Source organism: Sinocyclocheilus anshuiensis, unplaced genomic scaffold (genome assembly GCF_001515605.1).
Source record: "Sinocyclocheilus anshuiensis isolate Anshui unplaced genomic scaffold, SAMN03320099.WGS_v1.1 scaffold751, whole genome shotgun sequence".
Taxonomy (NCBI): Eukaryota; Metazoa; Chordata; class Actinopteri; order Cypriniformes; family Cyprinidae; genus Sinocyclocheilus; species Sinocyclocheilus anshuiensis.
The window spans coordinates 449,631-476,343 of record NW_015551049.1 but is presented as its reverse complement, the minus strand read 5'-3'; the positions used below and the strand labels follow the sequence as shown (position 1 = coordinate 476,343).

At 38.5% G+C, this 26,713-nt stretch overlaps 1 protein-coding gene across 1 annotated transcript in view; it reads right to left on the bottom strand.

Annotated features, from left to right (window-relative positions):
• Positions 1–1,104: 1,104 nt before the first annotated feature.
• Positions 1,105–26,713, bottom strand: part of LOC107661916 (metabotropic glutamate receptor 7-like) — a 68,952-nt gene continuing 43,343 nt past the window's right edge. Inside the window, exon 2 of the mRNA XM_016451707.1 lies at positions 1,105–1,398. Within this exon, the coding sequence (XP_016307193.1) occupies positions 1,105–1,398 (294 nt within the window). The remainder of the gene's footprint in view (positions 1,399–26,713) is intronic.

Genomic DNA, 26,713 nt, shown 5'->3' with positions numbered 1-26,713 from the left:
CACACTTAGCAGATATTTCCGTATTGCGCAAGTGTAAAGCTCTGTTTTGGGGTTTACGTCTCTTTATATCAGGCAACCCAGTTGTGTTCCTCTGCGGCCAGATTATTAACAGATGCTCTATTAATTCTTTTTTAGAAAACTCGCACTTTTCTACTCAATTTTAAACGTTGTAAAATTAAGCGTGGTCCACTTATGCACATGTGCCACAATATCGACACAGGGCCAGCTGTATCGATACTCGTATCGTCAAATCTCTGTGACGATACATCGTCGTATCGATATTTTGAACTCAGCACTAGTATTTATAATTTGTTAATACAACTGATTTCAAAAAGCCGGTTGAATTGTTTTATAGAACCACTTCAATGTTTTTTGGTTTGATGAGTCTTTAAGGTAACCAAACTCATTATGAAATGAATCTTGGTGCAATGATTCTGTGAGTTGAAGAACCACTTGGGCTGTTTCATTTCATTACAGATCCTGCCAAACAGCCATAAGCAAAGACTGATTTTGTGGACCAGTTCAACAGATTTGTTAAACAATGCAACAGAATGGTTTGTTTACAAATTGACCGTCCCTACAAGACTTCTCACACTTTTCTTAAGGAGCATGAAACAATCATGAGGTTATTTTGTTGACATACCATAGGCCCCATTAAGCAACCCCAATTACTCATCATGTCAGGTTACACCTTACCATCTAATTTGTGTCCTAAAAGTCAGGTTCCAGTAATTGGCTTCACTCACTAATGAGGGAGACATCTGGAATTAATCTTCTTTCCTTGGGGCACATCACACTTTGTTTTGCAAGACATCTGTGTGAAAAGTGTCTCAGAGACACAAGATCCCCACCGTTAAGAGACAATTGTGTTATTTACATATTCATTTATTTGAGAGGTGAGCTACTTGTTGGGGGAAACACTGCGAATTGATGGTTTGAAACCATCTCAAGCAATCGACTTTGTATTGTAGAGATGAATGAGCAAAGCAATCCAAACATTTCTCAGTGAATAAGGCTTGTTTTTAAAAATATAATCTGTAAACACTGACGAAACTGACAGGTTGTTATTAGTACAACCAAAATAAGTCTTAACAACACTTCTGTTTACTTATGCAGAGACTGCTTTGAGTTTTTCAGGGCTTTATCTTCAAAGACTTTGTTTATTGTTTTGTCAGACTCACCCGCTTCTCTGGAAATCTGCATGAAGGCCTCGACTCCTTTCTCGCCGTAGCTTCCCTCCGAGGCCACTGTAGACACGTAGTTCCACCGCATCAGTTTCACTATGTCCACCATGGCTTGCGCCTGGAAGGAGTCGGGAGGTACGACGCGAGAGAAGAAATCGTATCGGCGGTCATCGCTCAGCTCTGGAGCGGTGGAGGCGTAGCTGATCTGCGGAATCTGAAACCAGGTGAAAAGAAGGCGGTTAGATTCACTGTCGCTGCGGTTGCTAAACGGAGTTGGCCCAATTTTTATTTCCGTCAGCTCTTATAATGGAAAATGATGCAGTATTTCCCGCTGTGATTCCGTATTGAATGTCAATTACTCAAACTTTCATAGGCAATTATATCTGCCGGCTGTCTTTTTGACACGGTCATAATATGAATGCTGGTCTACTGTGGGTTTTTGCAATTAAACTTATATCAAATGGAAACTGAGACAAGGCTGCGCTGATTTTGGATCTCTCTCTACTGACGCAAGTGATACTTACTTAAATGGGCTAATGTAACACTATTGATTTTTTTCCTCAAACCTTAATTTTATTGAACAGAATGTATTTTTTCTTAAATGTATGTTTGTTGAAGTGTCACTGTAATTTGTGTGTTCAATGTTGTGCTGGGTTGAAATTTTTGGTTGTAAAAATGTTGGTAACACTTTTACTTGAAGTCTTTATGCATAATGCATATATTATAGAAAATTGTGGTTACAATTATTTATGAAAAGATATAATGGATTACATTAACATATATTATGAATATCATTCAAAAGTAATTGTAAACAGTTAAAAATGTATAATAAAATTTGCAGATTCCTTGTTACATGTGAAATTGGCTGTTTGTTACGTGTTTTAATGCATTATACTTTATAAAGGTGTAACAATGAATAAATAAATGCATTATAATAAATTATATTATAATAAATATAAAGAAAGGGAGAACATGCAAAGCTGCATTACAGCAAAATGTATGTATTAACAATACTTTTATAATGCATTATAAGTAAAGGCTAGTGTCACCACAAAGTTTACTTAACTTAACACATGACAAAATAATTGTCACATACAATATAAAATATAAACATAAAAATACATTTTAAACCAATTTACATTGATGCAAAAATTAGACCTGTATCTCCATGTTAAGAAGACTCAAAATTATTAAAAATGTTGAATCTTCTTGACAACAATGATTAAAATGATGATTCTTCCAGTTGAAGAAAAAAATAATAGCAGCAATTACATTAATACTGAAACATATATTGAATACAATCAAAATACAGTATCTATATGTATTTTTAGTAAAGTCACCCAGCCCTAATCGTGCCTGACTATATGGTAAAGCAAAAAGACCAATCCGCTGCAGTTTGGCATATGCATAATACAAATTTGGTGTTTGGCAGATATCAGAAACAAACAGAAATAGACTTTCACATCACCCACCAGCTGTCGGTGCAAGCCGCAGCGCCACATTTATCATCTTGGACAAGCTGCATAATATACTCATTGTTTTTTCAGTTATGTAATGAAACAGCAAGTGCCACATTTAAGTCGTTCACCTCAGAAGAGGTCATGCTGAGAATATACACAAACACTAAAACGATCAGTTAACACCGTTTAGCATAAAATCGCACCGATTCTACTCCCATGTCCTCCTAATGTACAGTCAAGGATGACTTCAACTCTGAAATTTGATGATTCAACCTCTCGAAAATGATGAACTATCTCCTGGAACAAAGCTTGTTATGAAGTTATGAAAATGTCCTTGGCTGAGGCAACAGACCCCAGATGATCATCAATGACGGCCAACAACATTCGGGCTATTTTCCAGCGTGTTCAATAACCACTTGCTTTGAGTCAAATTTCAGTATTAAGGGGGACCTGGATATGTAAATGTCTTCACACAATTTCAGATAAGCTAATCTGCAGCAGCCCTCGCTAGCAAGCTAACAATATCCCGTATTATCCACCAAAGCCCAGGCATGTTTTCTATTTTCTGACAGATGCTTTGTCACGTCTTCTGCGTTAGAAGTCTTGCACTCAAATTCTGAGCAATTCACAGTTATATTATCAAGGCATGCAAAAGCACGCTGTGCCCAGGCTTCATGTGACATTTTTTTCTGATTACTCAGTAAACACAGTAAAGTAACCTTGAAATGACCCTCAAAAGGCTAGTGAACAAAAATAAAATTTTCTTTTCAAGTACATATCTGGGGGAAAAACACATCAACATACCAATACGAAAGACTTTATGGGAAAGTCAATGGGACACTTGGAGAGAAAAGAGAAAAAAAAAAACAGACCTGCAACTGGTGAGTGAACTGAGAAAATAAACTGGCCATGAATAATGATTCCGGATCATGGAACTGTATGGAACGATATTCCGGACAATTTTCAAAAGGAATTGCAAATTGTATTTTCAATTGCAAATACTATAATTAGTATAGTCCCGCCCCTGACGATGATTGGCAGCTTTCCATGTAGACATCGGAAATTCAAATGCAAAAGGAATTGCGATTCCATTTGAGTTTTGGCAGGTTACATGCGTGACGCAGCGAGAGTGAAAAAGCAGACGTGGTAATTAATATTGCTATTTAAATATGACAGGCTCGTAACTCCTAAGACATGGGAAATACAGTTGCAAATGGACTTTGCTTTTTCATTTGAAATTTGGCAGTCACTGTGCGTTCGCGAAAGCGAAAATGCAAACGGTAATGCAGGATTTGCAATTGCATTTGGATTATGTCACAATTTATGCGTCCACATATTGAAAACGCAATTGAAAATACAATTTGCAATTCCTTTTGAAAATTGTCCGGAATATCGTTACATAGAACTGCATTACAAAGGTGACTTTGCTAATATTCAGTTAAATCAGCTACTAGTAGTACTATATAGCTACTAGTACACACAAACACCATCCTAAAGGTCAACGCTACAGTGGGCATCTAAGAAATTCAACATATCCTTTGAAAACTTCTAAATGAGTTTGACTTAACTTGCGCTCAGGGTTTTCTTTGCAATTATCTTCATGCTTTTTCTCCATTTGACACAGGTCTGGGATTACTTGATCTTTGACCAAGTCGGGCCAGATGAATTCTTCTCAAAGTTAATTCCCTCCTCTGAAGAGGGCTTCCTGCTCGACAGCCAACGAACTTTAGCCAAACGCTGTTTTTTTCAATTAGCCTTTTGATCTTGCTCGATTTAATGGTGAGCTAAGCTTTTCCATTAAATCATTTGGAAAGTAGGAAAATATATAAGGGACAGAAACATGGGGGTGGACGTGAGAACTGTGCGCTTTTGAGAAAAAAACACCAGTGTATTTAGTAATACATAAGATGAAAACACAACAGTAACGATCATGTTGCATTGAAAACAGAATCCCTTATTATTGCATTGAAAGCTCTGTGCTGTATTGAACAATGTGTTTTCCTAAAAACTACTTTGCAAGCTGTCAGTTTCTTTGCTAATTATTTCTCCTGGCATGCAACTGTATTGGCTCTCGCAGCGTGAATGCAATTTTTTGGAAATCTCAGAATCTTTTGGAAAGAAAAGGGGGAACAATGCATATTTATGCACTGAATATTTAACTTTAATTATGTTATTGCAATGAAGAAACAAAATACAGCAGGAGAAGGACAAGGAATTATGGGGAAAAGGAGAAGGAATGGAAGCTAAAAATGTGATGAGGTTGGTTCAAACTTATATATATATATATATATATATATTATACAAGTTGTGGAAATGTATTAGTTAAAAGATGTGGGGAAACCTTTAATAAACCTGCATTTACCAAAAATATGACTTCCTGTCAGACACCCTGAGACACATTCATGAAACCAACTCACAAACTTCACAAACAACTTCTTAATTGCATTTTTCCTAAAGGTAATGATACAACTTTCAGTTCCCCCAGAGTTACCACTTCAGCTAATAATAAAGTTTCATAGTTAAAGCATGAGTCAGTCAGAAAGCGACTATATACATAGAACTCTTTTTGTTTGTTATATGGAAGACAATTTTGCACTACCTTCACCAGCTGAAGCAATTACAAGTTGCCTCTTTCAACTCCTGAAGCAAGAAGTCATCATTCAAACGGTTCAATTCAAACACGGTTTCTTTCGCCTACAGCAAGCTTTGACTATAGCCGCACCTTGAGGAGTCAGAAGGAACGGATCTCAAGATCTCAAAACCCCAAAACGGGATCAGCTTGAAGTGAGGCGTACAGTTTTTAAAAGCAAAACCCTTCCAAGTTCCTCCATCTTTCTTTCACAGTCTTGTCTCTCACAGACACACAAATAATATCAAGGCCCTGTATCGTTGCCTTAGCCCTTGTAAGCTGTCAACTGTGTATTTATGTGTCTGTGTGGATGACAGGAAGGGCCGTGATGAACATTGTTCGGCTTAGGGATAGTGCCCCATTATCAGACTCCATTATCTTGTCTATCAGTGTGACTGATCTGAAGGTGGCGGATACTGTGTCCACAGAATCCTGGGGCCTGTCTTGTGTCAAGTCAGGAGGTGTAAGAATAAGGTGTCCTGTCGGGCTATCCGTCAGGTGAAGGTGTCTTTTATTCAGCCACACAAACAGAGCCCAAAGAATATCGTGGCATCTTGTGGCCTTCTCGTTCTGAAATGATTACTGGTGTCACGGTAAAAATTGGTGCCTAAAGCTGGATTGCCAGTGTGACGATAAGATAATCGGGCTATCCGTCAGGTGAAGGTGTCTTTTATTCAGCCACACAAACAGAACCCGAAGAATCTTGTGGCATCTTGTGGCCTTCTCATTCTGAAGTGATTACTGGTGTCACGGTAGAAATTGGTGCCTAAAGCAGGATTGCCAGTGTGACGATCAGATAATTCTGGGACTGAGAAACTTGGAGGCATGTTTAACTGATGCATTTTGCTTCAATTGTCCTTCCCAAATGAGGAAAAAAGACAGGGCCAAGATTGCACATTCTGTTTACTCAATTTATGCCAAAGCAGGCTTGCGTTTACAAAATCCATTTTGTTTTCAAGACACTTGTGTCTTATTATTGCACCTAAATAGCTTCATACCATCTTGCGCCTCACACTCTGTGCTTATCTTCTGGTGTGATTCTCCTTTCTGAATTACGATCAAACCCCTCTGAAAGTACTCAGTCCATAAATAAAGGTGCTGCGCTATCTGTATTTGAAGAACCATATTGAGAGTAGCTTCTTCAAATAAATGTCTGGACCAAGCCACCAGAAGCTGAGCAGCATTTCTCTTCACACCATAATTTTCTCTTTTTTATTTAGTATTGCTATCACTTTTATCTATAGCTTCCTTGCGAGCTAGTAAACACCTCTCCAGGGTTGTCACACATCCAAACACACATCCTCATAAGTCAACATTTGGCGTTCAAAACAACCTGAAGGGTTTTTTTTCCGCCTGCCAGTGCTTAATGCGGTCATGACCCTGGAGTCCTCTGCCTGGGCCAAAGACAGATGAGTTTCAGGATAATAGATCTGCCTTATGAACGCTGGCGGTCATTTTTTGCATCAACTCGAAAGGTCAGGTGTGTTGACAGCACTCATAAAAAGAAACAGACGAGGTATTTGACAATGGACTGACCCGGCATTGATCGGAGGTGGAGTGCCTCTACCTGAGTGAAATGGGGAATCACTGCAGACCAAGTCTACAGAATTGGACGTGTGACATGGTGAATGGCATTTCCAGTGACATTTTCTCCACCTCCATTTTCCACCCAACACGAGCAGAACTGGTGACATTAACTTTTATGGTGGTTGAGAACTTTTGGAGTAACACCATTAGAAGGGGGAATTTGTAACTTAAAAGAGATCAAGATGAGATTGTCATTTTGTTCCAAACTTGTGACTTTCTTCCGGTGAGTATGAAAGAACAATCGTCAATTTTTTTGTCATTTTGACAAATGGTCACGTTAGTCTTTTCCATTCAACAAAAGGCTGTTAAGTTCCAAAAAGGTACCATAAAAGTCAACTCGTGCACAGTATCTCAAGTCTTATGAAGCTTATGGAAACTTTGTGTGAGGAACAGACCAGAATTTGGGCCAAAATTCACTGGAATGTATGTGCAAGAAACAGACAAGAAATTCATCCATAATTCACTAGAAAAATGTACACAAACCATTGCTGAATCAACCAAGCAAGTGAAAATTGATTTCATATCAACGACTTTTATTGAGCTTTTTTACAGCTTGGCAGGATATACTTTCACTGTATGGAAAAAGAGTAGCATGAACATTCTTCAGAACTTCTCATTTTATATTCAGCGGAATAATTTATACTGGTTGGAATGACTTGAGGTTGAGTAAATGGTTATTATCTACTTCTAGTAACACAATGGCATTAATCGACCTAATGGTGTTTGTTGACATCACACGGCACGTTGTTGACCGTGTCATTAACATTGAACTATCACCCAAAGTAACTACACCGTTAACCACCTCTTTCACTTTCACACAAGGAATCTACCAACTGGCCTGAGGCCGACAAATAGACCCCACCTGCATATGCCTGAACTTTAATCGCAGGGCTCTGCATTCCCAAGCTAGCTCAACTCTTGACCCTTAATTAGAAGGACTAGATAAATCACAGAGAAAAACTTGGGCTTCTAAAGGCTGGGGGAAGAGAACAGCCTTGACCATCATGTATCGCAGCTGTGCCTCGTGACTCAGGTCTCTGACAAACGTGTATGTCAACAAATCTTTGATTATAACAACGTATGTAAGTACCATGCCACATGCTGGCAACTCTAATGTTCTAGTATGTGACACAAGGACACCGAATGAGTCAAGCTGGGGAAATCAAATTAATATGCGGCGTGTGCCGTTGATGTGAAGTTAATTTGCCTGGTTCTTTGTGGCGGCGGATTTTAATCACTCTGACCCGCTGCATGGAGGTGCAGCAAATCACTGATTTCATTACAAGTGCCCATTCTTCCACGCCTACTGCTGATTGTTGGCTGAAAGAATAGCAGCGCGGTTTCAATTCCTTGACACGTTTTATACGCCATGGACAATGGCACATGGCATTCCCTGGGGTGAAGTAGAGGGGAGCGAAACATAATGTCAATAATCACTACAGTGAAAATAATTTAGCTAAAGAATGCTTAGAGCAGACATTCAGTCGGCACTCTGGAATACCTAAATAATTTATTTTCCCGCCTTTTTTAATGTTAACGTTGTTGCACTAACTCTCTTACAGGGAGTTAATCCTACAAAGTGCACTCGAATGGCATGATTCATCACATGAGTGTACTGTCATGGAGTAGATTATTCCTGTTTAATTTGTCTGTTCTACACGTCTCGGGAAACCAGCGAAGAGATCCGCAAGTAAATTTTAAGAAAACCATCATTGTTTAACAGCATCCTAAAGAATAATCCTTTGTCTCACCAACAGAATGACTAAAAGAGTGTCTCACCCCCTACATCTCGTAATAAGGAGTCCATTGTGGATGTGGATATCGAACGGTGCCAAAGGCTGCAGTACAATAGGCTACAACAGTGCTACTGTATGTGTTTTTGTCAAGTAAGCAATGTGCCATAAGATATGTTAGCCGTTTTGCTAACTTTCACACAACTTGGCCAGACTTAGCTTCCTCTCCAAAAAAAATACATTAAAGACATGGAAAATCCACTATCAGCAAAACCCGAACGCTCAAAATGACTGACGCCTCAAAGTCCTCTGATTGGCTAAACAATAGCACCTAGAGAATAGACCCACTTTTGCTGCGTACAGAGTTTAGGGTTGTCACTGGGATGTTGTGGTTTTTCAGAACAACTATCTGTCAGGTACTGTTAGTAGGAGCATTTTATGCATACTATTTAATAAGAAGAATAATAATAATAAATAAACTCATTTTAAATGCTCCTTAAAGTAAGGATAATATGCTGGTTATGTAGTTATATACTGGATACTCTTAACTACAGCAGCTAATTTTTGCATTTTGTGACAACTGGATCATGAAAAGCCTCCAAGCCAGACTAGCCTATAAAACCTCAAACAACCGTTCACTCTCAAACATCAAAGATTCCCACTGCTAGAAACCAAAACCACATAAACTGAGCAAACTCCATACACTATATCCTAATACCACTGCTGAGCCCTACACAAACACGTTTAGATCCTACTGCATGAGGAAACAATATATTTCCCACTAAAACATTGTTTACTAGCTCACGGCATTTGTTTACAGTGAGCTAATTCAATTTTCACAGTATATCCTGGTATTAATCATGGATTTATTTTTCAATTAGGAAGCATGATTAGTCACAGTTCATTGACACTTTAGAAAAACTGAGGATAAATTGTGCATGGTAGATAGCAAATCATCAAATCTTTTTTTGGCACAACAACATTGAAAATGTTTTGGATGTAAAGGTGTACTTTGTAGACATTTTCTAACCTTAAGAACAGAAAAGCCCTGTATGTGGAAGCTAGCCAATGATAACAGAGGTAATTTACATATGCAAGTCCTAAAGTTACAGTAGCCTGATTAATTACCCCATTTATTCACCAGAAATTAGATATTTAATAGATACTCTGATACTTAAGCACTTCATTCCTTCCAGAGTTCAAATTATTTTGGTAGTGTTGGGTCCAAATCCACCTTTTCATGTCCGTCTCGAATCCTATTGTTTAACCAATTGAGTTTGAGTGAGAGACGTTTATTAATGTCTTTTTATCTTAATTTTTTTGTATTGCTGCTTAGTTGTTTTTAATCTTTTAAGTTGCACATGACATGGTTCCGTCTGTACTCTGAAATATCCAAAGTGTCAGAGTGCAAGTCCATTCATTCAATTGCAGTCTGAGGCCAAGTCCAAGTGCCTATTTTTAATACCACATGGATTTTCGTTAAACATCTAGTAAGATACAAAGTTTTCACCCACTGTTCTGTTGCTGAATCCTCAAACTTTAAGCTTTGACATTTCCAGTAGAAACCGCCTCAAGCGCTGCGGCAAAATGGTTGCTTCCGGTGTAGGCACAGCAAGTGTCAGAGAGACAGTGGGATATGGCCATGAAAAACAAAACTACTACTTAAGCCATTCTACAAAACTGTATACTGTGGCTCATTTAATAATATTTATGTAGGAAACTGTTGAATAAGCAATAAGCTTTATGTTGTGTCCACCTTTGGAGTTATAATAGTCGTTTTGTACCAAATTTATGCAACCAGGCACTGTAATAGTAACTGGCACCAAGTAGAGCATCTAAATCCCAAAGCTTTTAAAAACAGCACCGCCATTACAAACAACAGAGAATACGGCTTAAAATATCTCTTGCCGACTTCTTCAAATTGAGATCCTGTTCTATTTTGCAGGTAAGAACGGCTTACTCTGTATTTTATCGGCTGGGGATTTCAGGACCATGCAAATGACTCTATTTCTAGTTAGTTCGCTTTGTTCCTTATTTTGCAGTCTGTGATCCAGGAATGCAACGTGGCTTAAAATAAGTCGCCCATCCCATCCCATCCCCAACATACATACTCGCGCACACACAAGCTTCAACTACAAAGACCCTGAAAACCCAAAGCACCAGACCCACAAACATCAATGTTGCAGTTGTTTGTGTAGAGAGGTCTAAAGGCTTTTGGGATCCTGTAACTATATCTGCAAAACTCTTACATTTTGTAGAGTATATCACAAACTTGATACCATAAAATTTTAGTAAATGCAGCCATTAGTTACTGGGTTACTTTCTTGTAAAATATCCTAAATGCGTCAACTTAACAAATTAAACTAGGTTGCGAATGCAATTTCATGTTGATTTTCTCAAATTGTAAAAAAAAAACAAAAAACACTTTGATTTCCCACTTACAGGAAGTCGTAAATTAAACATTTCCTGTTTACTTTCTCATAGGCTGTCCTCGGCACCCAAATCGCATTTGAATGCAGTGCAGTCCATCGCTTCAAACAGAATACTTGACTCTTTCATCTTGTGTGTGCTGCAACGATACCCTGCAGAGGCCTGCAAACAAATGAGCCTCAAGCTGCAGTTCTGGGTTGATAGTAGATGCCACACAATATCCACCAAACTACATTTTGTTGTAATTAATTTCAGACAGAGAAGTGTGCCATTGAAATTGAGCTTCATTCCCTGGTGTAGAGGGACTGTGGAATTGGGTAAGGGCTGATGTGTCCGTCTTTACCCTTTTGAGTGAAAAGAAAAATGCCTTTGGGCTCATGAGGCCAACGAGTGCAATACCTGCGTCTCATCTGGCGAGCATCGATGAAGCTAAACCTTTTACCCACAGGACAACTTTGTAATTGGATCACAGTGTTGTAGGTTCTACTGTCATATTAGAGTGTGTATAAGATTAAACCTGTTGACACCTCTTCAAAAAGAGGGTAAAGCTTGCAAGATCTGGCCGGGAAAAGTAACTACCTAAATATTTAAGTAATTTATAAAGTATTATTATTATAATATATTTATTTTTTTCTAATTAGTTTTATTATCAGTGCTAAATTCACTCAAAGTTGTTTATTATCATATGAACCATGTACGAAGTACCAATTAAATCTTATTTTTAATGCTTCTCCACAGACAAGACTTAATAGAATATTATTGCTATGTACAAAAATATACATTTGCAGAAATAATAACAAAAATAGCTATTTTACTATATTTATATAGTATTTATTAATATTTAGAATACGCTTTTATTTGTATGTTTTGAGTTTTCATTTTAGCTTGGATATATAGTCATTTTAAGTAAAAAAAAAACATTTTATTTCAGTTTTAGTAATTTAAGTACTTCAACTTAGTTTAACTTTTTTTGTTTTTTTTTTAGGTTTAAGGTTTTCATGTGATATTTATATTTTAGCTTTATTTCAGTTAACAAAAACAATTTGTATTAGATTTAACAACAGCATCATAGTTATGCATAGAATTATCTTCTAAACCTAGGTTTTTCAAACTTTTTAATGGGCCGCTGCTGGCCAAATGGGTGCCCTAAGCAGAATAGTATTGTTGTGCCCCCTCCTTCAAAAAAAAACAAAACACCTACTATAAAGTGTCAAAATAGAACTTTAATAAAATATAAAAGTAAATAAATAAATTGTAATTAAATTGTATTATATATAAATTACAATTGTAGCTCTAGAGTCTAGACCGTTACCTACAGCTATGATTTTATTAATACAGTTGTCTGATTGATTGTATAGTCTCAAGCATTCAGAAATCCCTCACAAACAGGGCCGCTGCTGGCCAAATGGGTGCCCTAAGCAGAATAGTATTGTTGTGCCCCCTCCTTCAAAAAAAAAAAAACACCTACTATAAGGGGTCAAATAAACTTTAATAAAATATAAAAGTAAATAAATAAATTGTAATTAAATTGTATTATATATAAATTACAATTGTAGCTCTAGAGTCTAGACCGTTACCTACAGCTATGATTTTATTAATACAGTTGTCTGATTGATTGTATAGTCTCAAGCATTCAGAAATCACACAAAATAAAATTAAGCAGTTTTACTACGATAAAACCATGGTTAAATTTAAATAAGGGTTGTGATGTCGACATGTTTTTGTTGAAGAAATTAAAGAGGATGTAGCATTTATATCGCAAAAAGGTGGCCAAAAATTAAGTGGATATTTGAATTAAATGTTTGGTCAATATTAAACAAGGATTTGATCATCCTGTAAGTGTAACAACAGCAATTATCAGGCCTTTGGTGCCCTTTGCAGGCATTTGTAATAGTATAATTTTTTTAGTTTGTATTACATTATGTATTTTAACAGTGTTATTCAATGCAACCATATGATTATTATTAATTAACCAATCATTACTGCCTCATTGTTTTTATATAATACATTTTAAGTCATGGAAACTAGAATATTAAGTCAGATGCGTTGTTGGTGGTGGTGGTGAAATTATTACCGACATTAAAACACGTTACTAACGTCAACAGTCAAAAAAGTTTCACAGGATTATGAACGTTATCTGAAAGTGATGCACAGGCTTCATCTCAAGCTTTTTTTATTTTTATTTTCTCTGCGCCGGACTGCTGATGTCTTTTCCCTGATATAGCTTAGTTGTCCATTAATTATAATGATCATTTGTATTCAGCCGCAAACATGAGGTGGGAGCGAGCACGGGCGCAGATGCGGGAATGGCGCTGCGTTCATCATAAAATGTGTTTTTTTATAATTACTGTATATATAATATATATGTTAATGTTTAGATTTTTATTGATGTACTGTATACAGTATGTATACAGTATGTATATTTTAATATTAATGGTGCCATACGGAAACTGCGTATCCTGCGTATAGGGAGCGGCGGTACTGCCTACACTGATGATGATCCTCTTGCAATTAATTTTCATGCATTTTCAAATACATATATAAATTGTATATTGTAAACATGAGTAAAATATTTACTTGGTGTAAATGTCAATAGAATAAAACAAATGCCATTAATATATATATTTTTTGGAATAGTTTAGAATGAAATGTTAAATTTGGTCAATTTAAACTAGGTTCAAGGTAATTATAGTCCAATTATGGACACAGTACGTTACATTTATTTTATGTATTTAAAAAAAATAATTTTGATAATAAGCCCAGTGAGAGTCTTAATTCTTGGCTTTTTGAATACAGCTGAACACACAACATTGTCATAAATGCAATTCACACAGAATTGTAGTTTCAGTTTCCCTGTTTCTTTACATTCATGTCGAGATGTACTGTGCAGTGACTGTAAAGTAGCACTGCTAAATTAAAAGTCTGAATCCGATGGAGGGCAAAACTTTGATAACAGACAGTCTGTTCCTCTCTGAGAGGGACACATTTCTATTGCCAGTGGAGAGAGAGACAGCTGGTCCTGTCACTGAGCCCGGCCATCCTGCAGTAGGTGGTAAAACTCCGGAGAGGGATATCATTTCCAGCTCAAGCTAATTACTGAGGCTGCATGCTCTCATCGGACTGTGAATGACATTGATGCAGAAGACATTTAGTTTTATTTCAATGTCCTGTTTGTGAGTTTAAATACACATGAAGTGGGTAAATAGTTTATTTCAAATTTATTTTCTACACTATTGTGAATAGTAATAGACAGTCCCACTGCTAATTACGATGATATTATAAAGATGAAAATGTAAAATAATTTTAAGGCACACAAAGCCTATCAAGAAAATGTCTATATTTGATAGCAAAAATATAAATTATTATTTTTTTTAAATAAAGGCAATTATATGTTGCATAAACTAAATGATTTAAAACATTTTAGTGACTTTTTTAATTTTTAATTAAACTAATTCCTAGTATGAGCGTAGTGGACTAGCATTAGTATTAGTACTGTTTTAGTACCAGTACAGTAGTATAAGACCACTATCAGTAGAGTACTAGTATCACAATAATGTTATAGGACTGATGCAGGTATAGTAGTATAGCACGAGTATTATTACCTTACTAGCATTAATATAGTAAAAGTATCAGTATAGCGATATAGCAATAGCATTAGTAACTCCTGTTTTACTCTGTACTGAAGCCTGATTTGTTCACGTTTATGTAGCTGCACAAACCAATGGCGCTTTAGCCCGCCAGAAAGGGCGGAGCCGACCCCTATATAAGTCGGCTCAGAGCGCCATTCATCAGATCATTCTCCTTCAGCGACGATGAACATCTCTTTGCTGACTCTAGAAGAAGCCAAGAAGAAGTCGAGGAAGAAGAAGCTCCAGCTCTGCTCGCCGCTGTTGAAGACGCCCCTGCGGCCATCCGGCGCTTGAAGAGCAAGACTGAGAGCGAATTTCCTAAAGAGCAAATTTCAGCGCATGTTGTTGCAAATGTTGTGCCGCGAGTGTAGCTCGTGCAAGGATCCCTTGCATGAGACGGACGGGCACAGTGAGTGCGTCGCCTGTCTCAGCAGCGCCCATGCAGAAGCTGCACTCACTGAAGGCTCATGCTCCCATTGTGAGAGTATGAGTCTTTCCTGTCTCTGCTCGCGGATCGCCTTTTTTCAGCTTTCCTGTTTCCTTTCTCTCCTAAGAGAAAGAAACATTAGAGCAGCGGGTCCTTCTCAGTGGGTTCGAGCAGTGTCACGTCGGCTCAGCGTCCGCATGCTGCACCCTCTTGTCTCGCCGTTGTGTTTCACACAAGAAGACCAGCGCCCCTCGTCGGCTGTGAGCGGCTTGGTCTCTTTCAGCGCATCTAAAGAGGACGATATCAGAGAGGACGTTATCGCCGATGACTCCATGTCCTTGGCAGCATCTGATGCAGAAGAGTGGGGAGGTTCTGGCGGGGAGCCCGAAGTCCTTCCCCCTCAATCAAAAACCAAACTTATCTACATTCTGTCAACCCCTCTTCGGCTGCGAGCGGCTTGGTCTCTTTCGGCGCATCTGTAGAGGACGTCATCATCGAGGATGTTATTGCTGACGACTCCATGTCCTTGGCAGCGTCTGATGCAGAAGAGTGGGGAGGTTCCTGCGGTGAGTCCAAAGTCCTTTCCCCTTCTCAAACTCTGAGGCCGAAACCGGATGTCGAACTCATCCGCGTCCTGTCAAAGGCGGTAGAGGATCTGGGCCTCGAGTGGTCGGCTCCGGAAGAGAGCTTCAAAGAGCTGAGCACAACAACAGACCTGGCTCTACACGCCACAAAAGCAATGGTGCAGGCGATCGGCAAGACCATGGCCAGTTTGGTGGTGCTGGAGCGCCACCTCTGGTTAAACCTCACTGAGATCAGGGACGCTGAGAAGATGGCTTTCCTCGACTCACTGGTCTCACCGAAGGGCCTGTTCACCCTCAAATGGTTCAAGAGATCTAGTCAGTCTTCGGGAGGGCAGAGATCAATCTCTTTGTCTCAGAAGACAACTCTCACTGCCCCACATACTTCTCGATACAGCGAGATGCTCTGGCCCACAACTGGCCTAGGGCTTGCCTATACGCATTTCCCCTGATCACCCTGATTCCTCAGGTCGTCAGGCGGATCAGGGAGATCAAGTGCTCTCTCCTCCTAGTGGCCCCATTCTGGAGGAACCAGGCCTGGTTCCCAGAGCTAGTGCAGCTCTCAGCAGCAGCCCCGTGGCCCATTCCGCTGAGGAACCTTCTCTCACAAAGCAGCGACTTTCTCGCTGGATTGTTGATGTGATAGCCTTGGCTTACGCCTCAGAAGGCTTGCAGTGCCCTATAGGTGTGAGGGCTCATTCCACAAGAGGGATGGCCTCCTCCTGGGCATGGTCCAGCGGAGTTTCTATTGGTGAGATCTGTGTGGCCGCCGGCTGGTCGTCGCCATCCACATTTGCCTATATTCTATAACTTAGACGTCACTGCTTTACAGGCGCGAGTTCTTTCAGTTTAATGTACCACTCTTTTCCCTTGGGTGAAGTTGGTTATATTAGTGTTTCTCAGCCACTAGCTTGGGGCCCAATGTGCTCATGTTCTCAGGGGTCCTTATTAATGCTCCGAGACTGGGCCCACAGAGCAGGATGTCCTGTATCTGCTCATAGCGCGGCGTGATTGGATGCGTTCCCCTTAGCGTCTCACGCAACGGTAGAGAACGTTCGAAAGGGAATGCTGTGATTACCGATGTAACCTCGGTTCCCTGAGATAAGGGAACAAGCGTTGCGTCACTTGCCGTGCTATAAGCTGCACGCGAATCAATGACTGTCCCTTCAGTCGAATGATCTGATGAAAGGTGCTCTGAGCCGACTTATATAGGGGTCGACTCCGCCCTTTCTGGTGGGCTAAAGCACCATTTGTTTGTGCAGCTACACAAACGTGAACAAATCAGGCTTTAGTACAGAGTAAAATAGGAGTTTTCCCCTTAGTGTCTCACGCAACGCTAGTTCCCTTATCTCAGGGAACTAAAGTTACATCAGTAACTGGAGCGTTTTCTAGCATTAATATTAGCACAGTGCTAGTTTAAGTGTAGTAGTATACCACACACATTATCACCCTAGTAGTATTAGTATAGTAGAAATATTGAAAATATATTGATCTAGCACTAGTAATAGTACAGCACTGGTACTGATAGCTATATTAATCTAGCACTACCATTAGTAGAGTACTACTATTAAAGGTGGGGTATGTATTTTTTCAAAAACGCTTTAGAAAACTGAGTCGGGCCGAGTACCAAAACAAACTTGTAGCCAATCAGCAGCAAGGGGCGTGTCTACTCATGATGGGGATGAGAGAGCACTCAGTGCACAGGAAGGACATTAGCCGAGGCGAGCGACGACAGAAAGATAGAGATGGCTGATAAAAAACAAAAAAGGAAAATGTCTGCAGAACAAAAGAAGGCTTACGATAAGGCAAGAAGTAGGACACGTGTAAATATCGGATCAGTTTTCCAGCGCTGGAGAGAACTCAAGGAGCGGGAAGGCCTGCGATCGGACGCCGTTGCTTTTTTTCTTCTCTATAGGTGAGTAACATTGGTTTTGCTCATTAGTTCACAGAACTAATATATGCTGGCTTTTACTTGAATATGCTCATGTGTCATAATGGTTGCCTGGGTTGCGTACGTATGTGTGGGGCAGAGCTATCAAAATAGGGGCGAGACCTTTTTGGGGTAGGGGCGTGTTTGTTTTGGTGATTTGAAATATCAACATTGGCTACCAGAAATCACTTACCTCACCTTTAATATAGTGGTCCATCACTAATATCAGTACAGTACTAATATGAGTACTGTAGTATAACACCATTATTATTGCCTTATTAGTGTTAGCTTGATATAAGTAGCAGTATAGTGATAGAACTAGTGTTAGTTTGATACTTGTAACAGTATATTAATCAAGCACTAGCATCAGTGCAGTACTAGTATCAGTATACTTGTCTAGCACTTATATTAGTCATGCTAGTAAAAATTTAGTATTGCATCACTAGTATTATTTCCCTACTAGTATTTGCATAAAAGTATCAGTATAGTGATCTATAGCACTAGAATTAGTATGGTACTAGTATCAGTAGCAATATTATTTTAGTATTGATGCAATGCTTATATAAGTATAGTAGTATAGCTAAATTATCTCTGCCCTAGTATTGTAGAAGTATTAGTATAGTGTTCTAGCACTTGTATTAGTACAGTACTAATACCAGCCAGCTATATTATTCTAACACTAGCATTACTGCAGTGTTAGTATTGGTATATTAGTATAGCACATGTATTATCACCCTACTAGAATTAATAGAGTGTTCTAGCACTTGCATCAGTACAATACTAATATCAGTAGCTATGTTATTCTAGCATTAGCATTAGTGTAGTGCTAGTACATGTATAGTAGTATAGCACTAGTATTATTACCTTACTAGTATTATTATTATAGAAGTGTCATTATAGTGATCTAGCAGCAGTATTAATATTAGTATCAGTATATTGTAGAACAGTACTAGGATCAGTATACCTTTCTAGAAATAATATTAGTATAGTAGAAGCATCAGTATAATGATCTAGCACTAGTAGCACAGTACATCTATCTGTATATTATTCTAGCACAAGCATTAATGGAGTACTAGTAGCAGTATAGTTGTCTAGCACTAATACTAGTTCAGTGCTAGCATCATCGCCCTTCTTGAATTAGTATAGTAGAAGCTTTAGTACAGTACTAGTATCATTAGCTATATCATATTATAATCAGCATTAGTACAGTACTAGTATTAATAGAGTGGCCCAACAATGGTAGTATGAGTATAGTTGTATAGCTGAAGTATTACAGCTCTTCTAGTTTTAGTAGAATGATCGATCACTAGTATTATTATAGTACTAGCATCAGTAGTTGAACTATTGTAGCATTAATAGCTTTAATAGAGTAGTCCAGCATTGGTAGTATAATAATAGCATCATTATAGTGGTTTAACACTAATATCAGTACAGTACCAGTGTTAATGTAGTTGCATAGCACTACTATTATTGCCTTACTAATTTGAATATAGTTGAAATATCAGTGTATTATTCTAACACTAGCATCAGCGTAGTACTAGTATCAATATAGTTGTCTAGCACTAAAACTAGCTCAGTGCATATAGTTGTATAGCACTAGCAATAGTATTAGTACAGTACTACTATCAGTAGGTATATTTTTCTAGTATTAGTAAAGTACTAGTTTTGATATGGTGAACCAATATTACTACTACAACACTACCATCATTATAATGGTTTAACACTAATATCAGTACAGTACTAGTATGAGTGTAGTTGCATAGCATCTTTTTATAGGTATTTTTGCCTTACTAGAATTAATATAGTAGAAGTATCACTACAATGATTCAGCACTAGTACTAATCTTAGTATATTATTCATGTTATATTATTCACATTATCACTAGCATTAGTGCATTATTAGTACCAGTACAATTGTCTAGCATTAATACTAGTACAGTGGTAGTATAAGTAGTTTTACACTAGTATCTGTATATTATTCTAACATCACCAGTACAATTGTCTAGCATTAATACTAGTACAGTGGTAGTATAAGTAGTTTTACACCACTAGTATCTGTATATTATTCTAACATTAGCACAGTAGTATAGTACCAGTATAGTTGTCTTGTATTAATACTAGTACTGTTCTTATATAAGTATAATAGTACAGCACTAGTATCAGTATGATTCTAGCACTAGCATTAGTTCAGTACTAGTACCAGTATAGTTGTTTAGCATACATACTAGTACAGTGCTAGTGTCAGAATATTATTCTAGAACTAGCATTTTTGCAGTACTAGTACCAGTATAGTTGTTTAGCAAAACATTTGTTTAGCTATGTCTATCATTACTACTAGTATAGCGCTAGTGTATGTATTCTAGCACTAGCATTAGTGCAGTACTAGTACCAGTATAGTTGTTTAGCACTAATATTAGTGCTTCAAAACACTCAGCATGAAGTTGTACAGACCTGGACAGGTTTCCTGTGAGATTAAACTTTATCTGCTTATTCTAATAAAAGAACCCAGTATTGTTTCCAAAGCAACTTGGCTATGATAACGCTCGGCTAACCAATGCCAGATGATTCCGGAACCTCCTGCCAACAGCCATATGACACATTCAGTGGTCGTTAGCCAGAGACTGCTGAGATGCCTGCCTGCATCAGTATTCACCAGACACGTACTACTAACTCAAGCTAGCCGTGTGAAAACCTCCAACACAGCATTTATTTATTTATTCTGTAGAGCACATTCTGGAACCAAAACCTCACACCTCAAATGTGTGACATCATGATGGAGAGATATACAGAGAAAAGGAGTGGCACTATGAGACAGGGAGAAATGAGAAGGACAGACTTCCTGCCAGGAATTCTTCTGCCATCACTGAACCATGAGGAGCTCAGGATGCTGTCAAGACTGACCACCGAGAACAAACTGTAGTGATGTATTTTAAGACAAAACACGGCACGCCATCACACTCCAAAATGAAAATCTGTTTCATCAATAAATGACAAACAAAATGGAGTGCACCTGTACATAAAGATAAATTGTCTGCTTCATCATTTATTCTGTGTTGGGGAATCAACAATAGATCAGCACAGTGGTATAACACCAGCATCTGTATAATACTAGCATAAAAAAAACAATATTCTACATATTAGGAAATAAAATATATAATTAATTAAAATTGTTTCCTCGCAAAATGTGTGTAATGAAACTCCTATTGTGTGACTATGTTGAATTTTTTGAACCACAATTTAGTCAATCTCTCTTCCTGTCAGTTATTCTTATTCAGCATCCTGTAGGCTATGGCCAATTCAAACCCACATTCATGAATCCAAAACGAGCCAATTCTTTGTATCAGTATTGTTATATAGCAGTATTACTGAAGTCTGAATGCACCTTGGGCGATTCTGATTTTGAAGTCAGTTATCATGAAATTGTACGGCCCTATAAACCACATTTTTTACCCAAGGATATGACTGCATTATGAAGCATAAACGTAAAGCCTTAATGATATCCATTGCATTATATGCGACGTAATCTGATTCTGCATTTTCTTGCATTTTGTACCCAGAGGTGCTGCTTATTCCGTTTCCAGCTGGTTTTATTGTTTTTGACCCTCCCTGCCAATCCACTGCAACAAAATGAGGTTGAAAATATAAATAAACAGCTGAATAATGCACGATATGAACATTATCTGCATCTGTTGATTCCATCTGAAGGCACGATAGGCAGCAACCCTGGCAAGACCGACACGTTATTGATGACATGATATGATTTCATAATAACGCCGCAGTTAGGAGATCATCACTGCCTGCACTCCCCTGAAATGGCATTGCACGGAAAAAGATAAGACAAACAAACACAATCCCTTCCCAACCGACCCTGAGGGGAATATTAGGGCTACGAGGCATAGCGATGAATGAGTTACCGATGCGCTGGGTTCAGTTTATCCACATTGTCCTGTAGCTTCAGCCTTAAAGTCGATGTAGTAACCTGGAATTTTGTGTGTTGCTATGTTTTTGTGCAGCAAAGCGCATATAGATTGAGCAAATGGACTGTAGCATTTGGGTCGTTATGGTGTATTACACAAATTCGGAGCATTTGACCCACTCACTTGCAGTTCTCAGAGGTTAAACACTCAACCAACCACCTTTTTAACCTCATCTTTGAGTTGTGCACCTTACACCATCAGGTAAATGTGACTCCTGTAAACTTGTATTAAATGTATTTCCGAATGAATTGCCGTAATCTTAATAGTATAACATGCTACGTTGACATTAATAATACATCCCAATAATAATACAACCTGGCACATGCACGCATCAAATGCTTATTCAGCTTCAGCAGGAGTGGCAAAATGTCTGCCAGATACTTTTCTTTAACCTGCTGAGCTGAGTGAAACTATTCAGACTTGGCAACATGCTGTACTGAAGCATTAAAGTTGTATAGTTTGCATTAATTATAATACCAATCTGGATGTTTAGGTTTAAACAAAACAAAAACATATGTTTTGCCTTATAAATAAATTAATAAATGTAAGTGTCTTTGCACTGTGCTGTGAAATTATTTCCATGACATTTGATAATGTTTACCCCCAAATTCTCATTATTGTAATGCCGAACAAGTAATATGTTATTTGAGTAGTTTGTATACATATTTATTGAATTCTGTCATAAAAATAACATTTATTATTATTATTATTTAAGGGCTGTGAAAGAAAGAAAGAAAGAAAGAAAGAAAGAAGGTACAAAATGCCAAATTACTAATATACCAAATCTGCAATCAAATGCCAGATATGTAAAAATAATTTCAAACACACACATACACATATATATATATACACACACATATACATATATACATATACACTGTATATATTATATATTTTTAATTATTTATATACTATAATATATTATATTATGCACATTTATTTAACACATTTTGAGCAATAAAACAATGCTCAAACAAACTGGAACACATTTGAATTATAAAAAAAATGTGCAAACATATGGTGTATTATTGATTATTGTGTGACCAATCAATCTGTATGTATAAGTCATTGCCGATAATAGCGCTTTGCAATTCTGGTGGCTGGGGGCTTGGTCCTGGATGCCAGGTCACTGGCTGAGAAGAGAACATGCTCTGACCCCCAGGGGGTGAAGTCGCCATCTGTGTAGCCATCTTTAAACTAATGAACCATGCTCCACAGAGAGCTAACAGATAAATGCTAAGCAGAAGATAAGTGACGTTAGCTTCACTTTTTTTTAGCTTCTGGTGATTAACAATCCATTTGTTCGCCCCTTGTGTGTAACCGTCAAACAGTTTGTACTTATATGTTCAATTTGTCAATGATCGCAGCGTTGCAGTTTGTTTGTACTACCACCAAGTAGCATCAGTTACAAGATAACATTGGGATTCTGCCTGAAGCGGTCTCATTAATGGCTTACATGAGTGCATGATTAGGTGGAGCAAGATACTCTTGGCCCCTTGGGGTCGGTGAGGTCTCTTTGATTTGGCTTTTGCCACCACGTTTGGCAATACGAAGAGCGGGCACTCTGAGCCACCACATGCATTTGATCTAGCAAGAGGACGGCCAATAAATTTCACAAGGGCTGGATATTGGACTCTTGATGTGGCGAATAAGTAGGGCCTCATCTGAATGTAAATGTGCCTTTGAAATGGCATTTTTGATGGGACTGGGGGACCAGTGTAGGATTAATGTAGAATTCCAGCACTGCCAGTAATACTGACGAAAATAAATGAAAAAATGGTTAGGATAACGTCAACGGGTGCAATAAACTAACCTCCTCTAACCTGGTGATTACAGTCATCTGAAGACATATATACAGTGGTGGCCAAAATTATTAGAACACTAGTATTTTGACCAACTAAAAAAAATAGTTTTAAGTCGTTTAAATCTTTTGCTGTAGTGTATCAGTAGGAAATATCAGTTTACATTTTCAACATTTTACACACAGTTTACATTTCCAAACATTAATTTTGCCAGTAATTGTAATAATCCAGTGAGATTTTTGTTTGCACAAGGAGTCTGACAAATATATACACATATATACAGTAAATATATATATATATATAAAAACAGGGTTCTCAACTGGTTTTACATACAGGTTCTTGCGGATGAGGCTAGCTTTCACAAAATGACAGAAGAGATTGTGACAAAATGCTTTGAGGCACAACCTTTGACGTCAACAACATTAGTTAGAAGAAGTGTTTATATAAGTCAGGGCTGGGCAACTTCTGTCCTGTAGGGCCACTGTCCTGCAGAGTTTAGCTCCAACCCTAATCAAACACACATGAACATGCTAAACAATGGCTGTATCCGCCCCCTATACCCTTAAATAGGACACTATTAGAGGGGACAGCCATTTTTAGTGGTGTCCAAAACCATAGTGGATGTTCTCGAGTGCACTCATTCAAATCACACAATGCACCGCAAAAACGAGTGTACAACCAGTACATGCTCAACGGCTAGAGAATATCCATAATGCACTCTGAAAGTCGTGCACCGAATGAATTCCTGCATCTCGCCAGAAGGTGGCGCCCACAGCTGAATCATCCATCCATTCATTTTACAAAGCGTTTGTCCACGGCATAATACAGCGCAATACAACACAGGTATAAATTCATTGTAAACTGATAATTAAATTGTTTAACTAGGGTTTATACATAATTTCCATGACAGAGTTCAATATAAATCCTTTCATCTTACTACTGGAGCTTCCAGTTTGCCAGTTTCAAATGATTATTAAACAGCAAGCACAAACTAAAAGCGGCAGTCCTTCCGGTGCACTCAGTGTCCAAATTCACTCACTCATTTTCATTCACTCCTTCAAGTAAACTGAATTAGAGACTTAATGCAGGGAATAGTGAATGAGGGTATAGGGGGCGATTTCGGGTAAAGCCAGTGTCTTCAAGATTACTCGAAAGCTACAGGCAGGTGTGTTTGATTAGGGTTGGAGCTAAACTCTGCAGGACAGTTGCCTTCCAGGACCGAAGTTGCTCAGCCCTGGTGTAAGTTGATTAACCTAGCTGTTTTTCTATCCCAGTGGTGTCCAATTCTGCTCCTGTAGGGCCACTTTAGTTTAGCTCCAACGTATCAGCCTGGAAGTCTGGTAATCATGAAGACCTCGATTAACTGGTTCAGTAGAGTTTAATTGGAGTTGAAGCTAAACTCTGCAGGAAAGTGGACCTTCAAGAGCACAGGATTGGACAACACTGTGCTATCCTAACAATACACCAATCTCCTGTTCCTTGAGATTTACCTACCTGCTTAGTTCAGCTCCAACTCTAATTAAACAAATTGATAGTTACAAAAAGGTGTTCAAGCACAGTTGTAACTGAACTCTACAGGAAAGTATATCTTTAAAAAGAGGACCGGGCACGCGTGCTACACATGATTATATTGTGTGCAGCACTAATTATTAACACTTAGCTTTGTTTTAGCCCTGCTGCCCTTAACCGTATGTCACAACCCACCAGCTGAGAGCTACTTAAACACTGAACTTTTTCTCTACTTCTGCCTGTTCAGATGTCTAGCGACCATGCAGTGACTCTTGTGTTTGGATCTCAGTGTGAATATTTAGTGTTAAATGAGGCTATGCCAGGGGTGTCCAATCTTGCTCCTAAAAGGCTAGTTTCCGGCAGAGTTTAACCCCACAAAACCTGCCTTAATGTTTATAGTGTTCCCAAAGACCTTAATTAGCTAGCTGGTTCAGGTGTGTTTAATTAGGGCTAAAGCTAATCTTTTAAGCATTGCTACACAGCTGCTAAGGCAGGGGTCTACATTTTTTTAACTCCAACCAGCTCCAACATATTTGACTGGAATTTGCTATGGATAAAAGCATCTGCTAAATGACTAAATGTAGATATAGATTGGCCCTGTCCCAAATGGCACACTTCATGTGCACTTGTGGACTTACAATTCCCACCGCATTTCCACAAAGTCCACGAGACCGTAGGGCAGGGTTCCTCAAATCTTGCCCTGGAGGACCAATGCGCTGCAGAGTTTAGCTCCAACCCTGATCAAACTCACATTGATTAGCATGTTCAGGTATGTTTGATTAGGGCTAGAGCTAAACTCTGCAGGAAAGTGGATCTCGTGGGCCAGATTTGAGGATCCCTGCCGTAGGGTTTAGGGTGCCATTTTGGAGAGGGCCTTAAACCACGATTTTTGGTTGTCCATGAAAGATTGTCATCGTGAAACGATCGTGGCTCCTAATCGGTGGTCCTGTGTCGTATAGTGAGAGAGGTTCAAAGACGCCGTTATCACGGTCTTGCGACCAAAGATAGCCTACGATACAACATGATCATTGCACAGTGTGTTTGCTGCTGTGATCCATGTTTACTGACCAACCAATAAAAGTGCGACATGAAATCAACACTACATGGCGCTAAAACATAAAAAAACTGTTTACCTTAAGCTCTTATGCCTTCCTCTTTCACCACTTCCACTTTTTTTCAGCACACATAAAAACTGCAATCGTCAAAGTGTGATTTATCATGCTCATTTTGTTTACCACTAGCACATGCTGAGTACATTTTATTCTTCTATAGTAACGTGCGTCGTAGCGTATGAGTCAATAGGTGTCATCATTGTACAGTCTACACACATCGCAGCCAAGTTTATTAGATCCATGTCGCACAGTGTGACATGCAATGATCTTATAGGATTGCTAAAATTGTGCAGTGTGTCTCGGGCTTAAGTCTGGAGACCTTGATTAGCCGGTACAGGTGTGTTTAATTTGCGCAGTGTGTTTGCTGCTGTGATCCATGTTTACTGACCAACCAATAAAAGTGCGACATGAAATCAACACGACATGGCGCTAAAACATAAAAAAACTGTTTACCTTAAGCTCTTATGCCTTCCTCTTTCACCGCTTCCACTTTTTTTCAGCACACATAAAAACTGCAATCGTCAAAGTGTGATTTATCATGCTCATTTTGTTTACCACTAGCACATGCTGAGTACATTTTATTCTTCTATAGTAACGTGCGTCGTAGCGTATGAGTCAATAGGTGTCATCATTGTACAGTCTACACACATCGCAGCCAAGTTTATTAGATCCATGTCGCACAGTGTGACATGCAATGATCTTATAGGATTGCTAAAATTGTGCA